This window comes from Varanus komodoensis, unplaced genomic scaffold, assembly GCF_004798865.1.
Source record: "Varanus komodoensis strain SLA01 unplaced genomic scaffold, ASM479886v1 scaffold3, whole genome shotgun sequence".
Lineage (NCBI taxonomy): Eukaryota > Metazoa > Chordata > Lepidosauria > Squamata > Varanidae > Varanus > Varanus komodoensis.
This window is the reverse complement of record NW_025335761.1, coordinates 58,431,623-58,452,673: the sequence shown is the minus strand read 5'-3', so window position 1 is coordinate 58,452,673 and position 21,051 is coordinate 58,431,623. Positions and strand designations below refer to the sequence as shown.

General features: G+C 49.0%; 1 protein-coding gene across 11 annotated transcripts in view; it reads left to right on the top strand.

The window, feature by feature from the left end:
• The window catches only part of SYNE2 (spectrin repeat containing nuclear envelope protein 2), a 289,020-nt gene that overhangs the window by 255,252 nt on the left and 12,717 nt on the right, over positions 1 to 21,051 (top strand). For all 11 annotated transcript variants that reach the window (XM_044435616.1, XM_044435614.1, XM_044435613.1 and 8 more), the window contains 7 exons: positions 11,740 to 11,902; positions 13,914 to 14,101; positions 14,297 to 14,447; positions 15,248 to 15,430; positions 17,344 to 17,481; positions 18,785 to 18,979; positions 19,895 to 20,177. In XM_044435616.1, coding sequence (XP_044291551.1) covers positions 11,740 to 11,902; positions 13,914 to 14,101; positions 14,297 to 14,447; positions 15,248 to 15,430; positions 17,344 to 17,481; positions 18,785 to 18,979; positions 19,895 to 20,177 — 1,301 coding nt within the window. The remainder of the gene's footprint in view (positions 1 to 11,739; positions 11,903 to 13,913; positions 14,102 to 14,296; positions 14,448 to 15,247; positions 15,431 to 17,343; positions 17,482 to 18,784; positions 18,980 to 19,894; positions 20,178 to 21,051) is intronic.

Genomic DNA, 21,051 nt, shown 5'->3' with positions numbered 1-21,051 from the left:
ACCCTTGAAGACGGTCCGGATATTTCAGTTGGTTCAAACTAGAGCTGCCAGGCTGCTGACGGGGACTGGGCGTTATGTTCACATGACTCCAGTCCTCCGTCAGCTTCACTGGCTTCCCATTGAAGTCTGGGCCCAATTCAAGCTGTTGGTGATGACCTATAAAGCCCTAAACGGCTTGGGTCCTGATTACCTGAAGGAACACTTACGTCCATATATGCCCGCCCGCCCCTTGAGATCTGCGGGAGAGGCCCTTCTCCGGGAACCCTCCGTGAAAGAAATTAGGAGGGTAGGTACTTGGAGGAGGGCTTTCTCTGCGGTGGCGCCCAGTCTATGGAATGCGCTCCCCAGAAAGGTCCGCCTGGCGCTGTCGTTATTTGTTTTTCGGCGCCAGGCGAAGACCTTTTTATTTAAGCGTCATTTTAATTGTTAACAGTATTTGCTTATTTTATCTGGCCAGGGCGACTTTTTTTATATTGTTAGTTTTGTATTTTGCTTCATGTTGTGAGCCGCCCCAAGGCTTCAGCGAATGGGGCGGCATAGAAATGTTTTAATTAATAAATAAATAAATCCTTCCCTCCACTGCAGGGGAGAACAGGTGACGGCCCTCCTTCACATGAAATCCCCTCACATACCTATAAGTCGCTAAAAAATCCCCAGAGTTTCTTCTTCTTCAGGCTGAAAAGACCCAGCTCCTTCAGTCTTGGCTCTTATGTCATTCCTCCCAACCCAACTACCATTCTTGTGATCCTGCATTGAACTGTTTCTAACCTAATTATGTCTCTCCTATAATGTGGAGCCCAGAACTGGACGCAGTACTCCAGTTGTGGGTGCACCAGAGTTGTGTAGTGTGGTATCAACACCTCCCTTCTGGCTATGCATCCAAGGGTGGCTTTTGCCTTCTTAACCACCGCGTCACACTGCTGGCCTATGTTCATGACAGCCCACTTGGCATGGCAAGTAACCCAGGCGGGAGGGCTGTTCAAGGATTACACAGTCCTCAGATAACCCTAAAACAAGCCCTGGGTTATTGGAGAGTTGTCTGATCCCCAAATAACCTCTGCCAAGAGGCTCCAGCGGCCACCAGCTGGCACTTGTATTTTCAAAATGGTGGCCAGCACATGCGTGGTACCCTGATAGTCAACTTACCCACACTGGCTTGTCATGGTGTGCAAACTTAATCCCCCAAGACACAGGTAGTGGGGCTGGAGGCTCAGTCCTCCCAGAGGACATTGTTGTCCTGGGGCAGTGCCTGGGTCCAGCTCACCTAAGCATGGGCCCTGGACCTTGCAAGCAGTGCATCAACTTCCTAGAGCCGCCCCGCTTACATAGGAACCTAGAAAAAAGGCGAGTCAGAAGGGGTCTCCAGGGCCATCTAGTCTGACCCCCTGGCTCCAGGCGGCTCTGCTCACATAATCCCCAGCACACCCTACCTTAATATAAGCCTGGCTTTTCCCTCTGAACTCAGTCATTTTACAGCTACTAGGAGATCTTAGCAGACTAAGGGATGTCTCACAGAATCTGTTGAACAAGAGGGGAGACTGTCGCCTTTGATTTCACAGTTTGCTGTTGCTTTCACAGCACCGCTGCCACCCGGCATTCTCAGAGCATGCCTGGCTGGGCAGAGACCTGCCAAGCCGGTTGTTTGTGATGTAATATATTGTTGTATTTTCCCCACCAAGGGGGAAGGGCTCCTTGTAGCATTTTCTGCCTCGGGCCAAAGCAACACACCTGTGCAGCCAGACCCGGGTGCAAGTATGGGAAGCTGCTGGGCCTCAGGACCAAACCTGGGCATGGCTACAGAGAGCTGTGGAGAGGAAAAGGTAGATGGGGTGGCAGAGGAAATTATGTGCAGTACAGAAACAGCTGGGGGCCCAAGAACGATCAGCAGACAGGAAAATGTGTTCCAGATTATATCAGATTTATTAAGGAATCCTAAATATGTTTACCTAGAAATAAATTATTCTGAGGTCGATGGGATTTACTCCCAGCTAAGTGCAAACTTGAAACCTTACTCCTTAAACACTGTGCTCAGAGCTACAACTTAATTTACTCACCCTGAAGATAATTCCAGTATCTGGATCTTTGATAACTTTGATAATTGCAAAACAACAAAAGCAAAGGCAGGCAGCTGGTCCATGAGAAATAACAATTCGGAAATCCAGAGCGGGGCACTCTTAGGAATGTCGGAAGGTCCTAATAAGGGTATCCAGCTATGTGTTTTGGTACTTCAAGAGCTGGATAATGCTTGCGACATTTGTTCTAAATTTTAGGAGCTCTCGGAATTAGAACCCAAGAAATGCAAGGGGGGAAAGTGTTCCAAAATCCCAGAAACTACCAAGCTTAAGTATGTGGAATAAAATGGGGGGCCACCTTTGCCTGCAGCCCCCTCTGCCTCCTCCCCCAGACCAGGAAACGGGATGCAAAGCAACACCCTCAGGTCCTTAGTTCTCTGCCCCATATTGTTGTAGGCTTATGATGGGGGAGTGGGGAAAGCAGCTGAGGGTTTTGCCAGAAGTAAATCCCACTAACTTTAATGGGGATTTCTCCCTAGTATTCATGGAAATTTCCAGCCTAAGAACAAGAGTTGTTGCAGTCTATAGCACATCACCACAGTCTTCCTCGCTGGCATGCCATTTGCATGTAGCAGTTAATCGGCCAATGTTTAAGGTGCCTGCAGCTTCTCTTTTGGTTCCCCAATTGGATTGGACCCAAAAGACCAAAGAAACGCCTGGGTGCATAGAGGGTGAGATTTAAGCAAGCAAACTTGCCTCATCTACACTTCAGATTGCAGTGCAATAACATACATGTTGGAGGGGTGCTTGTGGACCGGAACGCTGCATCTGATTTGGCACCTAGCACTGCCCTTGCTTCTCCCAAAATGCACCAGTGGCTTTTCTTTTTAGCCTCTTCCCCAACCACTTTGGCTCCTTGCAGGCAGCCTTCTGCCGTTCTGAGCCTTGCCCAAATTTAATTTGCACTAGCAAGGCCCTGGAATTCCTATTTTCCAGGTGACTGTAAATTAAGCACATTTGGATAATGTAACATCGCTGCCCCTTTGCTATAAAATAGCCTGTCTTGTTGAAAACATGTTCTCACTTGTGTTCTCAGGTTTTGTTAGTTTTTACTTGTCAGCAAGCAAATTAAAATGAAAAGGACGTAGGCATAAAATTAGATGCAGAGGATAGTGGACAAGGGAAGAGCTCAATAGCGTTATGCTGCCCCTTTTCCTTTTAGCATCATCCCTACTTTTGATTTTCCTGTCTCTGACATCTGTGCCTGAGTCACAGGTAAATTATTCAACAGATGGCATTTGGGAGAGGTTTTTGGTTGCAGCACGTTCACTCAGGTTTCTAGACAGCCATTCACCTGACTGTCTGTGACAAGTAAGGTTGCCGAAAATGGGGAAAAGCTAGCCATGCATCTAGGTTTATTCCTTCTCTCCTTATAACTGTAAGATCATCTTCCAGGAGCCTCTGCCAAATGAGATACAGCAGTTGGCTACTAAAGAGAGGACTTTCTTTGTAGTGGCAGAGTACAAAGAGAAGCTTACCAGCACCTTTACTGTGATTGTTTTGATACTAGGGGAAAACGTTTCCACCCTGAGCCTTTCAATTTTAATTCTAAAATCTTTATCCTTAAATTTTGGCACATTTAGATCTTAGTTATAAAGTCATTTTCTGTTCTTCTTTTAAGCTTGCCACTGGTTTTATTTTGTTTCAGTGTCGTATCTGTTTGTTATTCTTTTTGCATGGTTTTAATTGTTACAGTAAACTGAATATTTGGGAATACTTGGAATAATGCTTTGAATCCAGACTAATATTTAGAGTTAGAATCCTTGAAATCATTGGGAGTTTAGTCCCAGCTAACTTAAGATCGGGCCATTAATATCAATTTATTTACTTATTATATTTATTTCCCACATATTTTTTCTTCCAAAGAACTCAAGGCAGCTCACATAATTCCGTTCCTTCTCTCAATCTTAGCCTTGCTGCAACAGCTCTGCGAGGTAGGTTGGGCTGGGAGGCTGTGACTGGCCCAAAGTCACCCTGTGAGCGTCGTGGCTGAGTGGGGACTAGAACCTGAATCGCCGGAATCTCTGTCCCGCACTCTTAACCACTACACCACACTGGCTCTCAAGTGCTCCACGCTCCATAAAGCTAGTTGGATCCAACCATTGTCAGGGCACAGTCTGTCCGAACACGCATAGGATTGCATCCTGCATATGTAAACAAAGAAATGACATCTTGCAGATTGCCCCTGAACCGACAGACAGGCAAACAAGTGAGTCCTGGATCAGATCAAACCAGAACTTTTCCTACAAGTAGAAATGGCAAAACTAAGGCTTTCATACTAAGGATATATCATGAGAAGGCAAAACTCCCTGGAGAAGACCGTCATGCTAGGGCAAGTCAAAGACAGAAAAAGAGGAAGACCAGCTGCGAGATGGTTGGACTCCATAAAGGAAGCCACAGCCCTGAGTTTTGCAAGAGCCGAGCACGGCTGTCAAGGACGGGGCATTCTGGAGGACATCTTTCCCAAGGACCCTGCAAGCGGGAGGGAACTTGCTGGCACAGAAAACAACAATGTCCTGTTGTCAAGGCAGTTAGCAGCTCCCACCTGCGCTCCAGTGTTTGCTGGCATGGGCACTCATAAGGGAAGAAGGGCAACTCCTGCTTCCCCTTATGAAGCAGGAGGAGAGAGGCCAGCTCGCAATTGCCCCATCGGTTCATTCTCCCTTAATTTGGGACCCCTGACTAAAGTGCAGAGTGCAATCTTTGGGAACTAAAGGAGAGTCGGTTATTTTTCTGTGCTTTTGGACTTTGGGCGTACCTGAAAAATTAGCATAGGAATTGTCAAATAAATATCAATAATTCTTCTTTAGTGTTTCATGGCAATTCCACCCCCCACCCAGTTCTTCCACTCCACCTTTCGCTCTCTGGGCTGTTTTACAGACAGGTTCAGAATGGTTAGCCAGAAGCGACACTGTGAGGTTTGTGGCTGATGGAGTAGCTGATGCCAAATGCAAAATCCAGCACCCTTCACTGGGCTGGTCCAGATGTTTGGGACTAGCACTCCCATCATCCCTTTGGCTGTCGGGCAGCAGATAAAGGGAGCTGCAGTCCAGAAGAGCTGAAGGCCAGCAAGGTTGCCTTATTCCTGCTGTAATGGTTACACTCTGCACACCCTTTTTGCAAGTCTGTGTGAGTCTCAGCTCTCCAGCAGCAGCCTGGCCGTGTCCTCATATCAGCCTCAAAAATCTATATTAATTATTTTGTGCATGCAGAGTACATGAGTATGTCCAGAAGGAGCAGAGAAATATCGACCTTCCTCTCAGCTCTGCCGTGCCTCCTCCTGCAGTTTGCCTCTGCCAGCCTGGGGCTGTGTAGACACAGACCAGGTTAGTTCAGCAGCTCTGCAGAATCTCAGGTATACCCCACTCTCGCATCTGCCGGCCCATTCGTGTTGTTTCTCCCGTGTGTTTTGCTTTTGCAAGGCAAAACACAGACTGCAATTTGGGCAGGTCCAAGGAGAAAGCTGGCGTTCCCGCTTCCGCAGCGCGGCTCAGTGCGCATTTGTGAGTGTGCGAACATGTGCATGCACACGCTCTGACTCCCTGCCCAGGGGCTTGGAGGAGGAGGAGGAGAAAGGTCCCCGCGCTTCCTTCTCCTTCCTTTCTATGGGGGATTTTAAGGCAGTGGTGCTAAATAGGGCATCTGTGGAGGAGGGGTTTCGTTTCCTCGGTCCGTGACTCACTCAGATGCTGTCCCTGCAGCTTTGGCTTGATAAGCTAAGGAATGGTTTTCCCTTATAAACAGTAAGTGCATTTCTGGTCCTTGAGGTCTTTCTGGTACGAATAGAAACGTGCGGTGCGGGTCGGAGCTTGTCCGGGTGCCGCGCAGCAGTCGTCTTGGGGGTGGGCCCCAGTCCTGGTCCACAAGGATGATGTGTGTGATGGGTGGGGAGGGGGATGGCAGGCCATTAGCACGGAGGATAAATTGCATTCAAGGGCTGCCACAACCACCCTGGTTAAAATTAACCATTTGCTCTCCGCCCCATCGGCGGAGGATGCTCTGCGCGGGGAGACGAACGCGAGGCGTGATGCATCGGGTGGGGGGGTTGCTGTTTTCTTTGCCATGCCCCCTCCATTCATTAAAATTTGCGCTGAGTGTTCATTGTAGGATCCATCCACACAAAGGCTGGGGTGGCGCTTTGCATGTAGTCGCTGCAGAAATGTGTTAACCCCACCTCCATTTAAAATAGTAACACCAGGCCTTTGATAAAGGTCTGCATTTGCTGTGTTGTAATAGGATGCATCTTTTAACCCTTTCTTTCTAGTCAGCCCTGCGTCAGCCTTAGGCAGTGACAGGTCAAAATGGATGGTTGTTTCTCTTAAAGATCACAAATTCATTTATAGCCAGCAATAGCAGTTTCATGTAGATACGGAAATAAAAACCTGTGTTTCTTTTTATTTAAAAATAAAAGTAGCATTCCATTAAATAATCATACTAAGGTTTAAGCTGGTGTTGCACTGGCAGCCGTGGCTTTTTTAAGCACCTGCATTATTAAAAAAAGGCGCAGAGTCTTTGCCATTGAACACTGCCGTGCTTCCATTACTCCCCCAGTCTCACCTGCAAGGTGATCATCCAGAGCTTCATCTGCTCCCCAGAAGGCACCACCAGCCCAAGGCAGGAAATGTTGCACTAATTACGAGGGACAGTGTGATGTAGTGGTTGCAGTCTTTGGCTGGCATTGAAGAAGCCCAGGTTCAAATCCTCACTTAGCCGTGCGGCTCAGCCGGTCTGGTCGCTGCTGTCTCAGCCAGCCTCACATGGTTGTGGTGAAGATCAGCTGCCGGAGAACGTGCACAATGCTTTGCATGAGTCACAGAAAAAAGGCGCAGGACCTAAACAGAAACAAACGATTGAAGTAATGCAAACTTAAATACCTGCATTCCAATACATGTCCGCAAAAAGCTGTTTGCACAGTGAACCAATACCTACTTAGCCGAAAGTGAGCCCCATGGAAGGGAGGGGGCGAGGATAGGCTTGCACAGTCTGTCTACTGACTGCTTTTATTGGGCACCTTTTGTCAAAAGTGCCCAGGTGCTGGTGAGTCACTTACTGGCCAGAATACTGCAGGACAGGAGCAGTGTGCTTCTTACGGAGCAGTTGCCTAGAACATCACATGCCCTGCTTTCCTTATATTTTCATGAAAAGAATCCCATTCTCTCTGAGCAGAAGGCAGGGCTTGGGTAGGGCAAGCGTGGAACGGAATCCTAAAACCCTCCACTCCGAGCAAGGCCAGGAACATTTCAAAAGTGCTGCTGCAAATATGCCATCCTATCTGTTGTGCATCTCATCACAACGCAGCAAAGATTTGCACAAGGAGGCCTTTGCACAGGATACAGGATATTAAGGCAGCTCGCATCGTTTGCAAAGAAGATCATGTGTCTGGAAGGCTGGCCTGAGCACTTGCAGTCAACAGACTGTCGGGAGGTGCAGAAAGTTCTTGTCTCTGAAAGCTTGTTTTTGTTAAACTTGCCATCAGGTCATCTTAGATTTATGGTGATCCTAGAGGTGAACACAAGCCAAAATGGCCTGTCCTTCACTCAACTCTTGTAAATTCAACACTGAGCTTCCTTTATGGAATGGATCCATCTCGTCATTGGTGTGCCTCTTCTTCTGCCTTTGCCTTTTCCTAATTTGATCACCTTCTCCAGTGAATCTTGCAGAAAGCGCTCCTTTAGCACCATGTTTTGAATTCTTCTAGTCAGTTCTCTTCCCTGTCCAACTCTCACACCCGTACACGGTGATGTGAAAGCTTCTGCCAGAATCTGTTAACCTACAGGGCTGGCTCCATTGTGAGAAGGGCTTTAGCAAACTCTTCTTAGTGTGCCCCTTCCTATGCATTTCGACTCTTCAAGATTCCTCGGGGACTTACAGCATGGCAGAACAGGCCTTTTTTCCTCTTTACTGTAACGCAAGGTGCAGAAAAGTGGCCGAAAGGCAATCAGCAGGCCTCCGCTGTTTGTTTTCCTACATTAATGCATCACAGAAGAAAAACAGAATGGCCACCACCAGCCCAGTGGCTGCCCCTGAAGTTCCGTCGTCTGGTGTGAGGAGGCCGTTTGATCTTGCGTGGTCGTGAGGGCGCACAAGCTGCCTGAGAATGCCTGCCAGCATCACAAGAGTCTTTGTTTCCGCTTCAAAAGACTCACATGGGTTGACTCTGCTGGACTCGACGCTGCTAGGGACATGGTGACTGTTCCTAGTGCTTGGGTATATAGTTAATGTTGCTTCAGAGCTGGGAACCATTGACTGGTTCGCACAGCGCAACAACGGACTGTTATCCTTGGTTTGTTGTCATGTGGAACAAGCCCATGGCTGCTCCTCTGATTGACAGCCATGATAAGGACCCGCTTTCTGGGTTGGGGTCTGTTGGACTCATGGCAGGCTGTTGGGTTGTCCAAATGCAGACGGCATGAGCGTCCATGGTTCAAGACTGACTTCGAGTGAGCAGCTTCTCAAGAGCCGTAACACCATCTTCAAGCTACCTGGTGGCTGGCATTGCCACCCACCCCAAAAGTGCCCAAGTGGCACGTGGAGGGTGGCGAGCAAAGGGTTTGTCCCCCCACCCCCTTGACGCAGCCATCTTAGCCTTCTCAGATATCAAGGAGGGCGGATGTCCAGCTGTGTCTGCTATCCATGTTTGGGCAGCCACACACCTTCCCCTCGGTGCCCCAGCAGTACCTGGAGGGGCTGCCTGTGGTGACCCCACACTTTGGGTTAGAAATAATATGCTCGAATAACTGCTCATTATTTTCCCTTTTAACCTGACTTACCTGATTAAAAAAATAGGGAGTATTGGGCGAGGGTGCCTCCCAGCCAAATCCACCACCCAAATACAGTGCCCACCCAGGCTGCGGGGGAGTATTCCCAGATCACAACTGCCTGAGCCTTGCAAAGCCCTGGGAGATCCTTATCTGTAAATGGGCTGTTTCCTTATCGATCCTCCTTTTTTAGTTGAGATCAGTGTCCTCCCATTTTTAAGCAGTGCCCCCCATCTAGGAAATACTGAGAACTGAAGGGGCTTCCTCCTTCAAAGGCAGACCTCTCAGCTTGACAGATGAGTAAGTACTCCGGAGTTCTGTTTCTGAAGTGAAATGCAGGGGCAGAAAATGCACAGGTACATAGAGCCCTTGTACCTCTGCATTTTCTCATCAGAGCAGAAATTATTAACCCTGTCCAAAAGAACCTGGGATTTTGGCAGCTGAGGAATGCCTGCCATCAAAATCAAAGTGCACCCAGGTAAGAGAATTCTTCCAATTTTTTTGCAGAACCACAGGGTCAGTTACAAAACCAAGGGGACCCTTGGAAATGTGATCACCTGCCAAAAGCCCCAAGGATCCTACTGTGAAGGGGTTGAATTTGTGGCAGGTGGACTGCAAATGCCCAGTTCGGGCAGGATCCTTCTTGGGGGGGGGGGCGGGCATGTGCGTTTTCCCCAGCATTTTCCCCATGTGGGGGTTATCCACATGGGGAAAACACTGGCAGCTCATGCACGAAAGTCCCAGCTGCAAAGAGCCTTTGGGAGGTACCTCCTGCTTCATTCACACATCTCCAAAAAGGGTTTCTTGACATGCTGCTGGCTTGCATCCTGCATCAAGTGTGCATGCCAGAAAGGTAGTTTGGGCCCTGGAGGCACATGATCTCACTCCCCAGAATGGAGGATCCATTTATGAATAGGAACAGCTGGCCCAAACGGGCCACCAAAGCCAGCCAGAAGAGGAAGAGGAGTGAAGAATCCACAGTGAGACTGATCTTCGGATGGGCGCCGCACGGGTGCTTGACAGAACAACCTGTGCATTGGAGCAGTCGCCACCACGGGTTGTCGCAGTGCGCACCCCTCCTGTTGTGAAAGGCTGGGTAGAATGGAATGAAGACAAGGAGAGAAAGGCAACTTTCCCCTTTTCTCAAATTCCCTTATTGTATAAAAGCAACCAAGTCAGAAAAGCTGAGCAGTGTCCTTCCAAATGTAGATTTTTCTTAGGCTCCCGGCCCACGTGTTCCTTGTGTTTGGAAGAGCAGCACTTTGCTGATTGCGCAGCCAGAGTAGCACATTGCCGAGGAACAGCGCACCTTAGAGGGGTTCCTTGACATCCGGAGTGTGACTTTCTTGGGTTTTACCGCTCCGGTTAGAGACTGAGGAGTAGCAGGAAGTGGATCTCATGAAATGGCATAGGTAGTGCATTAGTGAATTAAGCCGGCCTGTCTGCAGAGGTAATTGGCATCACAAAGCGAGCAGGGGGAGCGAAGCGGGCACCGGGCTGGCTCTTGCTTAGGGGCCACAGTTGGCCATCGGTACTAATGAAACATGTTCAGCTACAGCAAACTACAACATGGTGGTGTTTGGAAGCTATGCAGCCTGAGCCATAATTTAGATACACTCCTTTAGAAAGAGTGCTAGCATAGCAAATGGAATACTGCTAAGTGTTGTGAGCTTATCCGCAATACTTAGCTGCTTCCTATTAAAAAACATCCAGAAACAAAATAAATCCCCAAGTCTGCTGTCTGGTGCACACCTGCACAAGTTCCTTTTGGGTCTTACTTCTGAGTAAACAGAAGTAGCTTTGTGCCTTTTTCTCTGTTATCACCCCCTGTGAAACATTAAGTTGTACCCACCTTAGAAGAGACCTGCCTAAATACTTCATAACTCTACAGATCTTAACTTTAAATTTCCTCCTAACCTTTTCCTTCTCTTCTTTGTCACAATTAAACAACACCATCTCTGATTTATCCCAGTTTATTTTAAGCTGTAGAACGCCATGTAGATTCATGGTGATAGATGAATAGCGATGCCTGTTCTTCCGGATGGCCTTTATTTAAGGAAGCCAAACTGTACTGGGAATGCAAAGTTTTCCAGATGATGTTTTCAACACTGTTCAGATCCCTCCCATTATTGGTCTCCCCATCCCATCCTCCTGTGTGAATGCATCTCTGCACTGGAAGCGGGACCGGCCTCCGTGGCTGCCTTGGCAGCCGTGTATGCATGTGTGCACAGACACTCGAACAAGGCTGATGCGGTGGTGCAAATTGCACTGTTGTGCATGCCGATATGGGAGTAAAGTTCCCGTGAACACATTATTATTATTAGAACATTTCTATGCCACCCCTTGCCGAAGCCTCAATGGGTCAATGTGCGCAGATGAAGAAGTCCATCACTCGTGGTTTCATGTACCTTCTTTGGCTTGACACAGAAAGAAAATGTTTTGTCTGTTTTCTATGTAAGAAACCACCTGGAAGGCTAAATGACTTTCCTACACAGCAGTCGTGTCACATCATCCTGTGTTATGAAGTGCCTGTTTCATTGAAGGGTCCTGCTGCCAGCTCTGGTTTGAGGTACGCATAGATGCAGCCAAGTGGAACCACGGTATACTCTGTGTGCATGCAGGGGAGGCAGCACTTTCTACACCAGAAGGAGCCCTGTCTGGAAATGCATTCACTGGTAGAAAACAGGCTTTGGACTCTTCAGACATTTTGAATCTAGCTTGTATCTCTATCTAGCTTGCACAGCCAGGGAAAGAGATGGTAGCCTGCAGACCATTCAGAGCTGACAAGTCTGTGCAAATTTATCTAGGTGGAGCAGAACAGAAAGTGTAAGGACGAACCCTACATGTTTTATCGCCTCTCTTTTCCATCTTTCATCGTTCCCCCCTTCCTTCCCCCCCCTCCCACCCAGGGTGAAGAAGCTGAAGGAGACCTTTGCTTTCATACAGCAGCTCGACAAAAATATGAGCAGTCTTCGCACCTGGCTGGCACGCATCGAATCTGAGCTTTCCAAGCCTGTCGTTTACGACATCTGTGACGATCAGGAGATACAGAAGAGGCTTGCAGAGCAGCAGGTGGGTGGGCTGGGGAGAAACAGACCAGCCCGAAGAGGCGGGTCAGCAGTTGCCTTGTGGCTGCGTGGTCCCTTCCTTCCACTTTTGGCGTTTCCTCCTCAGCGCATCTTTTTGATTGAACCGATGCCGTCCCATGTGGGTGCTTGAACCTCATGGGGAATGGCTCCTTCCCTGGGCGGAGAGCTAAGAGAGCCTCTCTCCAGAGGCAGTGTCTCTCTGAATACCAGATGCCGAGGCCAGGCAGCCTGTCTTGGTACAGCTGCTCATTTTAGAATGTGCACAAGGTTTGGGCTTTTGCTGAGTGCTTTGTCCCACAAACGAGACCCCGTCATTCATCCGTCGCTGCGGTTGGGTCCCCAGCGGGTTCTGTCCAAGGCTTGGGGAAACTAGTGGAGAGTTGGGCAGTCGCTGATAGCAGGGAACGCTTCTTTCACTTGCGCTGTGGAGGCACAAGGTGGCTAAGAGCTCTGTCCCCTATAGTCCCAGAAGCAAATGAAACATTATTTTATTTATAGCCCATCCGGATGTGGTATTGCCGGCATCTGTTCTGCAGTGAGCCCTTTACAAATCTCTGCCTTTGTTTTTAAGACAAAAAGCAAAGCAAAACCACAGCCTTGGGGTGTGACGGGAGGTGCCCTGGATGACAACTGAGGACCAGACTGCTAAGATTTGAAATTTCCTTTGCCCTTGCATGTCCATTATCGATATCATCATCATCATCATCATCAAGGAGTTTATCCCATTTATTTCCAACCTTATTTTTGTTTAAGATGGCTTACATCTCCCTCCTGCTTGTTTCCATATTGTCCTCACAGAAGCCCCGCGAGGGAAGTCTCGCTGAGCATCAGTGGCAGACCCAGTGAGCGTCATGGTCAAGCAAATACTAGAACTCAAATACATCAAGTCTCAGCCTGGCGCTCTAACCACTACTACACACTGCCTCTCAAAAGGACGGGTTTATTTAACAGAGCAGTGACTTGGAGGTGGGAGGGTGAGCTGACTCAGTGCTGGGGCTTGGTGGAGAGGGACTTTGTCCCAGCTGGGACACCCTTCACCTGCTATACTCTGTGAAGAAATGACTTCCTTCGGTGCCTGCAGAGGCTTTCCTCTGCTTGCAAAAAGCTGCCAACAGAGGGGCTGATTTTCATCTGGACAGTGGTGGGGACAAACAGTTAAAGCTTTCCTGCCCTGACACGATGTTCCTGCTCTGCATTTTTATTTTTTTGATGAATGGCTCCTGTCTCTCTGGGCCCAAAAGCAAAGCTGCACCACTGGCAGAATGGCATGGCAGTTGCTGGCAAATACATCCAGGGAACTCCTGCCCAAGCGTTCTCCTGCATTAATCAAAAAAGCAGCCAGCCAGGCCACTCAGACAAGTATGTAAAGTGAAAGTTAGGATAGCACAGCCCTCCCCTCGCTGGCTGGAGAATTCTGGGTGTTGTAGTCCAACTCATCTTGCAGAACGGCAGGCTAGGATGCTTTCCACAGATGTGCTGGTTCTGCACATGCAGGGTGTTGAACCTGGAGTCTCGCACAGGAAGTCTCTCCTATCGTTGCCTTACCTGCATCCATCCCACCTTCCTTCCTCTTGCAAGGAGCCCAAGGCAGGCTTCTCCATTCTTCTCCTCTCGTTTTATCCTGGCAGTGACCTGACGTAGGAGGTTGGTTGTGCTTCTGTGACTGTCCCCGCATCACCTAGCGAGCTCCGTGGCTGAGTGGGGGCTGGAACCCGGCTCCCCCGAGTCCCAGTCCCGCATTCCAACCACTATGCCATACAGACGGGCTGCGTTGAATGCCTTAACTGCAGCCGGACAAAATGCAGCCCAGCAAGCAAAGCGCTTCCCAGGCGCTCAGCTTTTCGGGAAGCTCTTTCGAGCCCTTCTAACCCTGTGGCTTTCTGCAGGCCATGTGCAGCAGTGTCTGCTGTTGTCGTGGGACTGCCTTCTGTTCCAGCGTTTAGAGAAGAAAGTATCACTTAGGACTAGCAGTGGCTTTTTGCTCACATTGCCAGGATTTGCAGCGGGACATTGAGGAGCACAGTGCAGGTGTGGAGTCCGTGTTCAACATCTGCGATGTCTTGCTGCACGACTCGGACGCCTGTGCCAACGAGACCGAGTGCGACTCCATTCAGCAGACGACGAGGAGCTTGGACCGGCGGTGGAGAAACATCTGCGCCATGTCTATGGAGAGGCGGATGAAGTGAGACGTGTTGCTTTTCTCTTTTCTGGAAACTGATGTCGTAAATGGTTCTACCAGCCGTTCCTTAACTCCATTTTAAGTGAGATGCGCCTCTGAGCCTCTTAGGAAAATCAAAGTCCTGCACTGCATATATTGGGAAAGCTGCTCTGCACCAGCAGCTGTGCAAAACCATCACTCCTTGTTTCTCCCCATTAGGATCGAGGAGACCTGGCGACTGTGGCAGAAGTTTTTGGATGACTACTCCCGCTTCGAAGACTGGCTGAAGACGGCAGAGAGGACTGCAGCTTATCCCAACTCCTCAGAAGTTTCGTACACAAATGCCAAGGAAGAGCTGAAGAAGTTTGAAGTAAAGTCGCTCTTTTTGTTTGCCCATGGCTGTATGGATGCTGTTTGGCTTTTCTTCCTTCCCTCCCTCCTTTCTCCGTTCTTTCCTTCCATCCATCCATCAATCCATCCATCACTTGGCTAAGTGACATGCGGGGAATATTGCAATATCTCAAGAAGCATTTTAGTTTTCTATTTAAAATAACAGACAGGTTTTCACCTAAATATGCTTAAAGGGATTTATTGCCAAGAATTAAAACATAAATGCCGATGAGGGTGTGAAAATCAGGCTGGGATTTAGCTCACTGGCGCTCACCGGACTTGCTTCCCAGGCCAGGCCCTGGCCAGAAAATGAGCTGAGCTGAGATCAAGTCCAAAAACACTGGAGAACACAAGTGGCTTCATTGTGCAAAAAAGTACGTAGTTCTTTGCACAAAGCAGGTGAAGCATGTAATTCTTTGCACAAGTGCACAAAGTGTGCAAGTGACATGTACAGAAGCAGAATTCCACTCGAACTCGCTTCCTGCTGGACACGGATGTGAAAGTTTGATGCGAGGCACACTTAGAGAAGAGAGAAGGTGGGCTGGGATCAGGGGAACCAGGCTGAGCAAATCTGATGACTCCTACCCCCAGACCAAGTTCCTCACACATCCGTAATACAGGCAATGTTAGGCTGGGCGGAGAATTAGCTGGACCGGGACAAGGCAGCTCCCATGTCTCTGAGAAGCAGGGACTGATATACCCCATGTTCCAGAAGCATTAGGTTAAAGCCTTTCAAAGAAACATCTCACTCTAAAATAATAAGCTCCGCTTTCATCACAGGCATTTCAGCGGCAAATCCATGAGCGACTGACTCAGCTGGAACTGATCAATAAGCAGTACCGGCGCTTGGCCCGTGAGAATCGCACTGATTCGGCCAGCAAGCTCAAGCAGATGGCGCACGAGGGCAACCAGCGCTGGGACAACCTCCAGAAACGCGTGGCAGCAGTTCTCCGGAGACTCAGGGTACACACGAGCTTCACAGAGTTCAGTGCAGAAGCCCCTCATGCAGGGGGCGCACTTAACCACAACGCTCTGGATGCCAGTTCTTGCAAGGGGTAGGGCTAGGGTGGACAGGCCAGAACTCCTCCTCCCGGCTGCTGATTTCTGCTCCTTGCTCAGACTCCAGATAAGGAGCAAAGCTCTGAGAATGCGGTGTGGTGCAGTGATCAGAGTAGCTTTCCCCAGCGTAGTGCCCCCCCCCGGGGGGGGATCTGTATTGTTCCTCAAATCATGGGAGGTTATCACACTGAAGGACACAAGGGTGTAAGTTCACATGTCCCAGGCAATATGGCACACTGTGTTGCTTGTTGCGGAAACAATCCATAGTGTGCCTGACACAGAGTTGGGCTCACTGGGTTGTGACTCCCCATCAGTCCACCAACTGCCATTCCAGAGGACTTTGCAGCTCAAACGGTTCTCCCATCACAAATACGAGCCATTTTGGTTTACCGAGTGTCCCCCCATTCCCTGCTTTCTTCACAATCTCTCTTGTGACAGCTGCTGTCAGTGTTCCACCATGTACTCCAAATGTGTGCAAATAGTTTTGCTAATTTTTTATTTTTTAAAAAAAGTAGAATCATGCAATTCCAGAAACGCAGACGTGCAAATTTCTGCATGTGTGAAAATTGGAAGTCTCATCATGAAACCTGCATGTGTCTTTGTCCAGAAAACTCTTCAGCATTGTCTAAATTTCTCTTTTGAAAGGGAGCCCAACTTTTGACAGCTGGGAATACTGCTGGATCCTGTCAGAGGGGGCAAAGTGCACTTTTGATCTTTCCAAGCAGATCAAAAGTTGGAGGCATTGAGACATATCAGGTGAACAAAACCAGAGAATCGCAGTGCCAAGAGAGGCTAAATTTCCACCTGCTTTTTTGCAAGCAAGGATCTCTGCTGTCTTTGCCCTGATTGGCAGCTCAGTCTTTGACAGCTGCAAAGCATAGTGCAAAAAACAACCTAAATGGAGCCTTCTGGCTTGTTGACCGTGATTAGAACCTGCTGCATATTCTCCAGGCAAGGCTTCCCATTTTTGCACGTGTGCAAATGCACAGACCTCCATCTTTGGGATTGCACTGCAATTCCAGCTATTTAAAAAAATAAATCAACAAAACTATCTGTGCACATTTGGAATGGACCTATTTTTTTAAGGGATGGTGAACTATTGACAGTCCCCACAGTGTGACGCTTGGGCACATCAGGGACTGTCAAGATTGTGGAAAGCAAACTCTGCCCCACAAAAATAAGCAGGGAAAAGTAGGGGGCTGTCATGAGGCAAAAAACCTCCCAAACACAGTGAGATGGGCAGCACAGTGAACCACTGGCAGGCACCCCCCCCCCCGAACTACTGGGGCAGCGAGCACTCAGGCAAGCTCAGCAGGAGTGGCAAGGGGTTTGGGCCACGGTAGCCAAACGGCTCAGTCACCACTGCCCACAACCGGGAGTCATCCAGTTTGCAGAAGCCCTACTGGACTCCGTGGCTTCTCAGGATGGTTTGCTGGACACAAACAAGCCACCCTGAGGAAGGCAGTCTGGTTCAGCCAGCACAGCAACCCTGCATGGATCGCTGCCCGTGTTGGGTTGCCACATCGAGCAAACTGGGCCTTCTGTATGCAAATGGAGCAGCGATTTTGCAGGGTGACAGACCTGTGCCAGCATTTGCGCTGGGCAAGACTTCTGTGAAGGGGGTTCATAGGTCGGTGGCCTCTTGCTTTCTGGCTCTCTCCTGCCAAGCAAGCAGGTGGCTGCAGCACCTGGGAAGAATGAAGAGAAGGTCGGCCCACTGAGGGAGGGGGCCCAGAGAGGGTGTCTTCCTCCAGGGCCTTCGGAGCCTGGAGCCGGCCCTGGCATTGGGTGACTGTTGTGTGGTGGTCGTCCTCCAGCACTTCACCTGTCAGTGGGAGGAGTTTGTGGGAAAGAAGGACAGCATCCTGGTGTGGCTGACCGAGATGGACCTGCAGCTGACCAACGTGGAGCATTTCTCGGAGAGCAACTTCGATGACAAAATGCGACAACTCAATGTAGGTATTGACTGGTTGTTTGCTTGTTCGAGGTCTTCATTTCATAACCAGACTGTTCTGCTAACGGCCTCAGAGCCAGCTGTTTGCTTTGTATCGCATATCATTGACCGTCCTCTTTTTAAATCTTCCATGCAAGGCCAGTACATTTGTAGCGAGCCACTAGGACTCCACCAAACAAAGCTGCCTCGATTTACTGAGGGTGCATAGTCTACCTTCTTGCTAAGGAGCATCAAGCAGGTACCTTTCCAGGGGTGGGAGATTGCAATAACAACATTCTGGAGAAAGCAGGGCTCTCTGCACAGAATTCTGGCTTATTTCTCAGACGGCGATAAGAAGACAACTCTTCTGCCTTCCTGTCTCCATGGCACAGCTTCCCAGGCAAAGCCGGTAGCTCTTTTCTCTTCCCTCATTAGTTCCCGTTCGTGTGCCCTCCCTGGTGGGACTAGGCAGTGTGCGGCCATCGGCTGCACCTGCCGTGCAGAAGAGCAAGCTGCATGGCCCACCTGGTCCTGCCCAATCATTTGGAGCATTTTCCAGTTCCCACAGTGTAGAAATGTGTCTCTCAGTTCTCAGTTACTGACTATAAGCCTCTAAGCTATAACATGCTGGTCTTTTGTACACCCCCTTTGTCCGTGGTCCCACACCCCACTGGCGTGCGTCTCCTGAGGGCTTCTCCAAGGCAGCATTTGGCTGAAGAAGCCCTGCCTCTCCGGCACAGTCCAAGACTGGTGCTCCTCTGAGAGCATCTCAGGCGACAGCCAGGTCCGCTGTTGAACTGACGGCATATTGCTGCTTCGTAAGCTGCTGCCTCCTCCCCACCTCACCTCACCCTCGTCTCACACAGGAACATCCTGTGGGAAGCGGTCTTCCTTTTGGAGTATGAACACTCAGTCCTGTTGGAAATGGGCACCCTGATCTTGAAAATGTGCATTGTCATGGGAGTTTCGATTCACGTGGCTCCTGGAATGTGGACTATAGATCTAGTGCAATACATTCAAGGTCCTTGAAGAATCTGGCAATATAATGAATGAGGAAGGATTTCCTAGCGGAATCGGACTGTTGAGCAACTTTCGCCAAGGGCTGCCTTCTCCAGATGAGTGCAGCGGGTGTTGATTGCTTTAGCTCCTTGAGTTGTTTCAACCAGCTGCTCCCTACTGGAAGGCCATCTCCACTCTGGTGCACCTTGCTTGCTTGCTTGCTCTGACCTCTGTTTCTGGCATTCAGCAGCCTGGGTGTCCATGTCCAGCCAGAAGCTGCTTGGCACCAGGATAGTGAAGAAGCCTCTGCACTTCTCCCCCAACAGGGTTTCCAGCAAGAAATAACATTAAACATCAACAAGATTGATCAGCTCATTGAGTTTGGGGAATATCTGATTCAGAGGAGTGAACCGTCGGATGCGGTTGTCATCGAGGAGGAGCTGGAAGAGCTCCACAAATACTGCCAGGAGGTGTTTGGCCGCGTCTTTCGATTCCACCAAAGACTGTCATCCTGGCACCCGGTAAGAATGAGCAGGATTGTCTTCTGAGCTGAGACCCGCTCTTCAGTTTCTGCTTCTATTCCAGAAGTAGAAGCTTCCCTCATTACCTTCATTGGTGGGCTTGCTACAGAAAACTTCATGGCAGGCTGAGACCAAAGGGACAAAAGAGGATTTGAGCAGTGAAGAAGGAGCATCAAAAGAGTCCTGCTGGGTCCCGTCAAGGGTCCAGCCTTCTGTCCACATGGTGGCCGAACAGGCACCTGTGTGAGACACACTGTAAGGACAGGAGTGCGCTAGTACTTAGTTATATCACCTCTGATATTGGAGGTGGCTTGTAGCCAGGAGGGCTAGTAACTTTCGATAGCCTTAAGGAATGTAGGCTTATGGAGAAGGATTTGGGGAAAGGAGGTCTCTGCCCCCTTCCTGTTCCCAAGCCTTGCCCACTCCCCCGTTCTGCCACCACTCAGAACCCACCTTCCTCCTCCTCCCTCCTCCAGTGGTAGGTTTGGATGAGGAGGAGGCCTGGCTGCATTACCCGCCTTAGAAATGGACGTGAAGGTGAGCGTGTGGCAGACTCTCTTCTCGTAGCCCCCTGCCCACTTGTGAGAAGGCCCGTTGTGCGGTCTCACCTTGACCCCCAGTCGTAGAATCATAAAATCAAAGCTGCTGAGCCAGGACTTGTAGCCCACTGAAAATGCAGCTGAGCAACGTTTTTCCTGCTATTCTCCTTCCCCACAAGGAGGAACTTGGTTTGGGGATGATGGAAGCATCAAAAAGGGTTCCTGGAACTGGGTGTGTGGAAGCAAGTTTGCTAGTAAGGCAGGTGTGCTCTTTGGAAGACACTCCCCTTTTCTAGCAAATCGTCAGGATACAATCATTTCAATAAGTATTTATATTCATTACTTTGAAGAATTAGGATGTCTTTCTTTTCTTTAGGGGCTGGAAGATGAAAAAGAGACCTCTGAAAATGAGGGTGATACAGAAGATACGCAAGGGATGCAGAATGACTCCTGGCACAAGAAGGCCCTGCAGGAAGTGCCTCCGTCTCAGCAGTCCCTCTGTCACCTCATGCCCCCCACAGTGGGTCATGAGAGGTCAGGTTGCGAGACCCCAGTCAGCATTGATTCCATTCCACTGGAGTGGGATCACACAGGAGATGTGGGAGGCTCCTCCTCTCCTGAGGATGAGGATGAAGAACCTTACTACAGTGCACTCTCAGGTCAGTCCCTAGTCACCGTTTGCTAAAACTAGCATTAACTGCATTTGGGGTCATTTTTGACCCCAGACAAGAGTGCCTCAGGCATGGAAAATGCTGCATGTGGAAGGGCTTTGTTCTGGTTGAATTTTCCCCTAGGAGGTTTCAGTCAACATAAGAAAAGCTTTCAGCTCTCAGCAAGTACAGGGTATTTAAGATGTAATCATTCCTGAAGTTATACAGAACTATAAAATCTATGCAACAATGCTTGGCCTTTTGATCTTTTCCTTTCATAACTGTTGTTGGCCTGCTAGCTTAAAAAAAAAAAGAAGAAAGCAAAGCTTCCCCTCAGTGGATTTTAATTCTGTTTGCTGGAGATTTTAGCTAAGGATCTTAGCTTTCAAAAGACACCAAGATGTTCTGTACCGAGCCTTTTTGTTTGCTTGTTCCTTTGTTTGGTGTATAAAAGTACCCCAGAGAACTATTCCTATGGCCATTCATTTATAGAAAAAAAATACTTTAAAAGGCAGGAGGGTGAAATTTTAGACTAGGCACTTTCCGACAGTGTCCTAGAAGGAAAAATATATAGGACTACTTAATGTATAAATTACAGTACAATATGTGAGCTAGGGAGTTGCCAGTTCTCCAGGATGTGACAGGAAGATCAACATGTGCAAATGCATGTAGAATAGTATTTAATTGAACTCCCAGCACTGCAACTTCGATACAACACCTTTCCCCTCTGCCCAGTTCAGTGATGCTTATTCTATTTATTACACAGAATGAGGTCGGAGAAATCTCTTCCTTGGGCTTGGGGAGGAATTTGTCCAGCTCACATTTCAATGCACACCCGACCTAAACTGCTTTTCGTGAACTAATACGAATGAGAATACAGTTA